The sequence below is a fragment of the Athene cunicularia genome (genome assembly GCF_003259725.1).
Source record: "Athene cunicularia isolate RWA chromosome 13 unlocalized genomic scaffold, athCun1 chr13_part1, whole genome shotgun sequence".
NCBI lineage: Eukaryota > Metazoa > Chordata > Aves > Strigiformes > Strigidae > Athene > Athene cunicularia.
The window spans coordinates 3,822,751-3,832,669 of record NW_020799117.1 but is presented as its reverse complement, the minus strand read 5'-3'; the positions used below and the strand labels follow the sequence as shown (position 1 = coordinate 3,832,669).

At 46.6% G+C, this 9,919-nt stretch overlaps 1 protein-coding gene across 1 annotated transcript; it reads left to right on the top strand.

Annotated features, from left to right (window-relative positions):
- The first annotated feature begins 81 nt into the window (after nucleotides 1-81).
- On the top strand, nucleotides 82-9,163 carry CXCL14 (C-X-C motif chemokine ligand 14). Its single transcript, XM_026858422.1, has 4 exons — nucleotides 82-423; nucleotides 1,353-1,458; nucleotides 6,046-6,156; nucleotides 8,300-9,163. Exons 1-4 carry the CDS (start codon nucleotides 360-362, stop codon nucleotides 8,313-8,315), a joined length of 297 nt encoding a protein of 98 aa, XP_026714223.1. The 5' UTR covers nucleotides 82-359; the 3' UTR covers nucleotides 8,316-9,163.
- The last annotated feature ends 756 nt before the right edge of the window (nucleotides 9,164-9,919 follow it).

Below are 9,919 nucleotides of genomic sequence, written 5' to 3'. Positions count from 1 at the left end.
AAAGGGGAGGGAGGGGGGGTGCCGGTCCCCCCGGGGCAGGAGCGGCCGCAGGGTGCCGGTCCCCTCCCTCCCCGGCGGGGCTGAGGAAGCGGAGGGAGCCGTGGAGTTGCTCTGCATATAAATGAGCCGGGAGCAAGGGCAGCGGGAGCTGTTTTAAAAGAGGACAAGGGGAGGAAAGCGGCAGAGCGCAGGCAGCGCGCAGGCGGCAGCAGGCAGAGCGCAGGCGGCAGCTCCGCTCTTCGCTGGCCTCTCCCCGGTGACACCCAGCCCCGGGGACAAGGGGAATCGGGGGGACGAGCCCGAAGCGAGCAAACCCCTGAAAATCCCCAGCGTCTCTTTAGGTACCTCGCTGCCTCACCATGAAGCTCCTGACAGCAGCTTTGCTTCTGCTGTTCATCGCCATGTGCTTCGCCAGCGCGGAAGGTAAGGTGGTTTATTCTGCTTATTCCCACGTAAACCTCTTTCCCAGTAATTTTTATTCGCTTCTCGCTAGCCCTCGAGATGGGTTTAGCTGTCCCCCGCGAGTTAGGAAAAAGAGGTGTTATTGTATCTGCGGGGTGAAGTAGCTGCGAGGGTTTTTTTAAAGGTGGAAGTAGAGGTAAAACACGCGCGACGAAGTTGTCTTCCTCGCAAGACAAATAGCCCCGGCTCACAGTGTGGGAGGTCGCGCCGTGTGCTCCCTTATTCAGGAATACAGCTCAAATATCTCCTTCGAAACTGAGAGCGGTTTTCGTAGAGAAAATAGAGCAGGGCTGGGTCTGGTGTGGTGGCACAAATTCCACCGAGCGTGCCAGTGCGCATTTTCTGCTGTGCACAGAAGTGATGGTTTAAAAAAAAAATAATAACAAAAAAAACAAACAAAAAAAAAAAACACAAAACCAAACCCTCAGCTTTTGTCTGGCTGTGAATGCACCACAGCATCCGCGCGAGGAGAAATGACAAAGTCCTACAAAGTCCAAGAGAGATGGGAGTGAATGAGAAAGTAGCAGAGATGTGCGTCTGCTTGCTCAGTTCAAAGCGAGTTTAGTCTTTCATTTCCTTTTTATTAAATACATTTAAACACAGCAGGTGCACTTTTTTTTTAAAAAAAAAAAAAAAAGCTCCCATATTCACTAAGTTTCAGAACCTATATAGTGCTCTAAACCATATTTCCCAGAGAGTCATTACATTTTCCTGGGATATAGCAAAGAAAATATTACTGTAATGCTCAACAGCGTTACAAAATTCAGCTTTTCCCACTGAGGCTCGAGAGACCGAAGCGAAGTTTGTGTGCGCACAGAGGCTGGCGGGGAAGGGACGCTTGGTATGCAGGAGGCTTTTGCAGGCACATGAGAAAATGCTTTCTCTTGTAGGCGTAAAGTGCAAGTGTTCAAGGAAGGGTCCTAAAATAAGATTCTCTAACGTACGGAAGCTGGAAATAAAACCGAGGTACCCGTTTTGCGTGGAAGAGATGATTATGTAAGTTTTCCTTCATTTCTTGCTTTCTGTTTCCCTATCAGCTGAATTGCTTTACCTTACACTGCAAGTTCCTTCTTTGTTCTTTGTTTTTCTCATGCCCTGGCATGCAAATTTCTGGGAATAGCCGTTTGCTCTATCAGATGCAATAAAATGTGCAGTTCTGACCGAAACCCAACTATTATTTTTCAACACCTTTTTTTTTTTATTGCTCAAAGAAATATTTACAGACCGGGTAGTGATAAAAGGATAATCGTTAGTTCAAATGAAGATAGGGACAAACCCTACTCCAAGCTGCCTGATGTAAAATCCAGAACTATTTACCGAAGTTATTCTGGGCATGCAGAATAAGAACGTGAGCAGAGTTTGGTCCATGGTGGTTTCTGCAAGGAAGAGTTATCCCAACCAGAGTCAGATTTTCGCCTGCGTTGTACCAGAGCCACCCCCTTGCATTCGATGGGATTACCTAGCATGTGAGGAAGCGCTTTCCTCCCCGTCTCACTGCAAGCTGCGACCAACGCTGCCAGGAAATCTCAAAGTGATGTAGTGACTCGCTGAACTGAGGCAGGTACAGGGATTTCTGACATCTCTGGTGACTGGCTCAAAAGGAGGGGTTTTTTTTAATAGATTTTAAATACTGGTGGATTGTGGGTTTGTTTCTGTGCTGGTTTGGATATCTTAAAACTCCCCCGACAAAGCACCATCCAACCAGCACGTGGGGGCTGGATAAGGACCACAAGGGCAGATCAGCCGAGAAGACGGTACCGAGCCCCTCTGCCACCTAAGAGGAGGAAAAAGGGTCCCAAGAGCCGACACATCCCCAGAACGCCAAGGACTGATTTGCCATTTGCTTAATCTTAGAAAGGTGCTTTAACAGCAGGATCTGAATCCCGTCCTGCCAAGCCATGTACCACCTCTGGCACTCTGTAACGCCCACAGGGCCAAATCCTGCCCATCCGACTGGCACAAACAAGGAGATACCACAGGAGCCTGATCCTGCCCATGCAGAAACAGCTCTCCAAACTCGGCGGAGGGCATATGGAGGAGGAATGGAGAGCCAAGGTTCCTTAGGCTTCCTCCAGATTTACATCAGCATCACTGTGAGCAATACGTAGCTCAGGGAACACCAGACCCACCTCTCTGAAGCCTTAATCAGCTGATGGTGACCTGAACAGAAAAATGCTTGCAGAGCATCACTGCCTGAATCAGTTCCTTGCAGCTTTACTTTGCTTGCTTTGACTTTTCAATAGCAAACCGAGGGGTGTAGAGCACTAACTCTTCACATCCCACTCCAGGTATTTACCCGAAAGCAGCTGGTGGCTGGAGGGTATAAAATAAATCTCATGAATGCAACATTTCACTTCCAATCAGAAAGTCAGGAACGCCGTGCACGAGCGGTTGCTTTCCCAGCTGGATAGAAATGCAGATGCCGAGCAACACAATTCAAGCTGGGAGGGTTGCCTGGGTTTTGCTGTGGGGACAGAGCAGGGACAGAGCTGTCCCATCGCTCTCCCATCACGGCTGCTGCCTGCAGGGCAGGCAGGGCTGACCCGCTGCCGTCACTGCCTGTCCAGCTACCCTAATGCAGTCTGGAGGCAGCACTGAAAGCAAACTGAAATTAATATTCTGAGAACCAATTGATCCGGGAGTCTCTGGACAAGGCACAGAAGAGCTAAATTCCTGCCACTGAGTTTTTGTTGCTGCAGTGATCATCTAAAACGAGTTGTCGAAGCTGGGTCCCCTCCTGCCCTCTTCAAAATTTCTTGTATCTTTTCATAAACAGAAGCATGATATAAATGATGTTTGGCAGAGAAGTAGATGGTATGGGGGTGCAGTTTAGGAAGGAATTTAATCTTTGATCAAAAGCCCCCCAGCAGAGCTGTGGTACAGGGTAAGAGACAGTTAAGCCGAGTCCTCAGTCTAGTCAAAACTTATCAAGATTCATGGTACATCTAGCAGTAATTGTGGGTGTATCTGTCTCCCAGAATGAGGAAAAGCAGCAGAAAACAGGATGGAGGTTTAACTCTTTCTGCCTGAAAGGATCCAACCCCCTTCCACGTATTGCCCCATCCCAAAGAGGGGAGATGTGATGGGGTGAGAACAGCTGATGGGAACCAGGCGCTGCTGGGAGCTGTTCTCAAGGGACAGCCGAGGTGGAGGCAGTCCCTGCACCAGCCTGGGATGAAAGGACCAGAGCCAGGACCCTTGTGGCCCTGGGGACAGGGTGTTTGGGGGCAGAGGTGCATCCCCCCCATCCCCGCAGATGATATGTGGGGGCATGAGGTGCTGGGGGTCACAAACTGACCCAGGGGTGCTCATCCCAGCCCTGGAGGCATAGATGTACCGGGGAGGATTTCGGACACCGCGGGTGAAGGTTCCAGCCACTGAGCCCTGGGCAGCTAAGGGACAGCTCAGCACACACCCTTGGAGCAAGCTCACATCTCAAATCCCACCAGAGGTGTAAGTTCTGGTGCTTCGGTCTCTTCTTTATCCCTCTCAACATCTTCTTGCAGCCCATCCAGACAGCTCCTCACTCAGGGTATCAGCTCCCACAGCACCTCTTCTTAGGCACATCCCCCCATGTCTGCTGGACCAGCATCCCCAAGAGCAGGGCCAGGTCACCTCAGGGTGCCCCAAAAACGTTACCACCCAACCCTGTGCCCAAGCACCAGGGACCGCCTAGGAGCCACAGAGGACCACGGGACTGCCTTGGGAACATCTCCTATGCTGTCCAGCCTCCAGCATCAAAGCAGAAAACCTACATGTGGTGTCAAAGCAACACATCCCGGCCTGAGAAAAGCCCTGGTTGTTCACCTGAGAAGCAAACCATGCAGCTCCTCCTCCTTAGACTTCAGGGTGTATTAAATACAGAATTGTCCTTCTCTGCTTCGGTTGCAAACATAGGGCTTGATAATTTTTAGAAGCGCTCCTGCTCCTCTCCTCCTGCAATTCAGCTTGTCCATCACTTTCTGGAAATACCTTCCCTGGGCCTGTCAAAGGAGAAACTCAAGCCAAGGTCTGGCATCCGTCAGTGCAAATGGCAGAGCCAAAAAAGTGTTTGCTGGATGGAGAAACTTCATGCTGACCTCAAGTCCCTTAAAATTTGTATGCCTTGTGCCTTCAGTGAAGGTTTGGTTCCACTCCCATTCAAAGCTGTGGGAAAACTCCCCTTCTCACACACACGCTGGTGCCCAGAGGGGTTGGCTCAGAGCACCCTTAGAGCAGAGACAGTCCACGGGTTTCAGTGGACCCTTCCCTTTCCAAGGTCTGCAGCCAGAGAAGCTCTTGGAGACCTTCCACCGCTTCCCAGAAAACAGCCCGAAAATTCCACCGTATCTTTTTTGTGACTTCAGCTCACGCCCGGTGGAGGTGGGGCAGAGAAGGTGGTTAACTGAATGGGAAGAACTATTGAAACACCTTGTGTAACACTGAAATAAGAAACGTGGTGAGACCCTTTACTGAGCCCACGCAGGCAACATGCGGTGTGTCACTTCCAGTCAGGCACATCCCCTCTGCGCCAGGGGCCACCAGCTGAGGAAGTTTACTTGGCACTTTTCCTTGTGTTAGAAGATAAACAACTCCTTTCCGAACCAATCCACAAAAGCAGCCCGTCGGTATTGCACAGACGTTTCTGATTTTCTGCCATCATTTCACTCGTGTTTCTGGCAGCGTTTAAATAATTCCATGATCATATTTTAGTTAAACTGTGTTTCCCTGCTGTGGATGGTATTTCTAGAAAATGAATAATTCCAATAAAAACTGTGTTGATTTGGTTGGGTTTTTTTAAAGTCACAAAATTAATAAGGAAAATGTGAAAGACCTGCTTGATTTTGAGCCCTGAGAAGTAACAGCACCCTTGATGTTTCTGCAAAGCCAACCTCTTGGGAAGCAGCTCTAGGTCTCTGGTGTCACCTCAGCTGTGGCTTCACTAAATCCTCCAGGAGGAAACCCAAAACTATGGGAAGACTTTTGCCACGTTTGGCCCCCCAACACGCTTTGTCCTGACAATTAAGGGGAGACCAAGCTGCTGCTGCTGGCAAGGAGAATGGGATCAGCCTGTGATCAGAGGGGGCTGAAGCCCCCAGGACTGCACGCTGGGGCTCAGAGCTAGTCTGTTGGGTACACAGGCACTCTGCCACATGCAAGTACTAAAAAAAAAAAAAAAAAAAAAAAAGGAAAAATAATTTTCTCTTGGATGCAGTATTGTTGAGTGTAAGGGAAGCATCTCCTCATGCAAAGACCTTGTGGTTGCCTGAATAAGTCTTAATTAAATCAGCTATTAAGCCCAAAAGACAATATCTAACAGTCGGGCAGAACAAACCCACTGATTAAAAACAGTGGGTAAGTCTTCATCTGGTACAACCTCGTATAATGGTGGACAATATTGCACCGCACTGACTGGTAACAGCTGAAGATCTGCTCCAATATTCTTACAATAAACTCAAGTATCCACCATAAAACACAAGCCAGGAAAACCCTTTTGCTGCCCACCTGGACAAGAGCCCCCTGACCCATTTTGGCATTTACCTGGAGTGGGAACAGACCAGTATTTCCCATGGCTGCCATAACGTGTGCTCGCTTGCCTTGCAGCGTGACTCTGTGGACGCGGGTGAGAGGAGAGCAGCAGCACTGCTTAAACCCCAAACGCCAAAACACAGTGAGGCTGCTGAAGTGGTACAGAGTATGGAAAGAGAAAGGCAGGTAAGGATGAATTTTGCTCAACAGGTGAGGGGGAAAATCTTGGCGGTAAGTCGGGCAATCAGCAGCCTTCAGACATAGAGAGGCCAGGAAAATGCACACGCTGCAAATGCTCTATCCAGCAAGAAGGATGTATTTCATTACCAAAATTACAGTTATAAATGGATGTTCTTGATGTTATTTCTTTCCTGCCACCTGCAGCCCTCACTTCTATTTTGGGATTAGGCTGTTCCACTATAAATAGCAATTATTTTCTGTTAAACTATTCATCAGCCGATGTTCCCAGTTATTTACATAACACTCACTTCCCTTCTACGGGTAAAAAGCCAAGACAAAAAACTAAATTACTTTTACACAGTTACAAGAAAACCAGTCAGCAGAGCTGGGAAGAGAGTGCCCTGTCACAGACTTTAATCCCACCACCTCAAAATCATCAATATCTGATGACACAGATATTTGCCAATTTTAACTAGTGTGTCATTCCCAGAAAAACAGTAACTTGCTGGTAAGAATCTCTGTCATTTTCTCCCTTGCAAAGAGAATTTATTTTTTTTTGCAAGCCATCGGTCATAGATGGAAGAGAGAGAACGAGAAACATGAATTCCTGATGGCTGATGGTCAGTGGTGATGTCCTGATCTGTAATTAAGGGGAGCTGCCCAACTCCTACCACTTTTCCAGCCATGACCAAGAGCCCCCACACGCAGTACAGTCCCACCAAATCCTGATCCTCTGCTGATGGGAAATCTGCTCCCCAAATCTGAGCTCAAATGAGGCCAGCGAGCAACAAGCCCCATCTCTCAGCAGGCCCAAGGGTGCCCGTGAGCTCCAGCACAGCTCCACGGTGCCCGGTGGCACGGACAATGCCAAGGGCGAGCTGTGGTGGGTGCTGACCCCCAGCCACCTCCCCAACCCCCTGGCAGCTCCCTGTGGCTGTTTCATAAACAGAGCATGGGGGGGAAGCCCTGGCTTTTGCGTAACCACAGGTTTACACCCTTCCCTTTTTTTTTTTTTTGTTTTTTTCTTGATAAGGCAGTCATTAAGATGATGAAGGATGCTCAGCCCCAGGCCTGAGCAGTCAGGAAACCTGCAGCGTTTTCCTGAGTGGGCTGAGAGGAGGGATGTCCCAAGCAAGGCTGCAAGGGCCAGGGTCTGCACACTGCAAACTAGCTCCTGTCTCCTCCACAGCCCAAAATAAGGGTCAGCTCGAGGCTTTCTCACAGTCCAGCTAGGGGTGGGAGACTGTCCCTGCTACCAGGGAGATGAGGAAGGACGGTGAGCCCAGCATTTCCAACACTTTGGCTGCCAGCCTGGGGCACGCAGAAGGGATGCAGCGTGTTTTACCTTGGCCCCGCCGTGCCAGCCCTGCATCGCACCCGGCAGGTCCCCACCACTGGGAAACAGGGCAGCCGAGCGATCTGCAGCTGAACAGCACTGAGTGAATATTTCAGACACAAGAGAGCCTGATTTAAACCAAGCCCTCATAATAAATAATTTGAGCCTTCAGTGCCAGCTACACCAAACCTGCGGCACTGCTCCCCAGGAAGAGACAGGGAATTTCAAGTCAAATTTCATACACACATGAATCTCTTCCCCCAAACAATATTGTCTCTAGTTTTCCCCATGCCGTGGAAGATTGCTTTCTCCCAGAGAGCCTATACAACTAGGATTAAAAAAAAAAAAAAAAGCCACCACCAAAACTGTCAAGTGGTCTTCTCAGATTGTAAACAAACAAACAAAAAAAAAGTCTAATATTATTCCAAATATAACAGCTATTGTGAATTTATTAGCTACACACACTCATGATATACTTCATCATTTTTTTGATTTTTTCCAGTAGTTAAAGTGCATTAGTAGGTGTAGATTTTTTCATTTTATGTATCCTGATAATCATGGCAGAGCCTGTTACTCCCCACACACCTGCAAGATGTGGTAGTGGCAAAGTCCATCCCTCCTCCCAGATGCCTTATGGATAATAACCCAGTGACCACTGAAGTCAGTAACTTTCTTTTCAATTTATTTAAGCAAAGGCTAAAAATCTGTTTGTTTTTTATTTTATGTTTATAGGTTTTTTTATTATTACTGTTTGGAAGGGAGTTGTTTTGTTCATAGTTTAAACATCTTGCTGTTGGCTTTCCTTCTGTTTAGGGTTTATGAAGAATAAGAGGAATCGGCGTGAGGAATGGAGCAGACTCCCTTGGCTGGCATAGGACTGGACTCTGCAGAAGATTCTTTCTCTCTCACAGACATAAGACACAAATTCTATATTATTATAAAGCACTTTTTACCAAGGGTCAGTTTTTACATTTTATAGCCGCGTGCAAAAGGCTTCCAGATTTCACAAGCATCTCTTGCACTTCAGATTTCATACCCGTCTGCTCTGTACCGGGATTGGGAAAGCTCATGCTTTTCATTTTAAAGAGGTTGTTTTGGAGTTTGGGTTTGTTTTGGTTTGGGTTGGTTGTTTTGTTTTGTTTTTTTTTTTAATCGTTATTCATTCATACTTCACTATGATTGCAAATTGAGCTTTATAAGCTCATTAGACAAACAGTAACGTTTGTAAAGGTGTTGTACAGCCGTGTCCCTCCCCCTTCCACAGTGGGAAAGCTTCGGTGCTGTGGTTGGTTGTCATGTTTGCAGCCTCCACCTTAGTCAGGCAAAGCAGGGACCAAAGACGAGTTTGCTGGGGAAGATGCCACCGAGATGCCATGGCTGTAGCTGCAGAAGTGAGGTCCCTCAGCACGTTGTCAAATGATTATGAATATCACCTGGGTACCTCTTCTTTAATGGACTTGAGGTCTTGCTGCAAGGTGAAGCAGTACCGTATCTCCCATTTAACATTTCACACATTAGAAAGCATTTCTAGGTCATTTTTATTACTAAGAAAATGTTGGGTTGGTTACTTTTTTTTTTTCTTCCCACCTGAAGTTCTTACAGAAAGTTTGTGACTTCAGTACTGAGACATTTTAAGCATCAAGACTATTGTGTATGATTTCCTAGATTTGTAGCAACGACAAAAAAAAAGCCTTTAAAGGTACCTTTTTATGAAAAATATGATAGGGCAAACATATAAATACCTATATATGTTTTAGTCACAATACAACATATTCATTATTTTGAATGTAATACTTCAATGTTAAGCAGTGCATTCCTCTTTTTAAAATAACAAAACTACCTTTTCATTTGTAAATATACTATAGGAAGTCTCCCTATATTATCTTTCTGTATAATGTACTGTACTGCTAAATTATCATATGCTATTTAAATGTTTGAAATATTTAGAAGGTTGCATGCAGATTTCATATTTCTTTCTAAGACAAATGAAAAAAGTAATAAAAATATATTTAAAAAAAATAAATAAAAGTTGACAATTGCTCTTAAATATCCTTGAGCCATCGGGGAACTGCAGCCACTTTTTTTTGGTGGTTGAATTGGTTTAGGGAAAAACACCGTAACAGAGAAGCTGATTTAGAGATAAGGCATCTTGATGACACTGGAGTCAGAATACATTACTCCAGTCCAATTTCCTTCCCTTTCTCATTTTAAAATTTGGACTTTACCCAAACACTGAGGAACCTTGTGACATAAAGAAGGTGCCATGTACCTATAGCCTCTAGTCTAGTGTTACGTTAAATAGTTTCTGCCTTAGCCCAGAGAGAGGGACTTTGCATCCAGCAAGGCTCCTACGCTGCTCTCCAACTAAAAAAAGTAACGGATAAGAAGGGTAAAGGCAGCTAGAATTTAAATGCATTAAAACCTCCTGGTGTT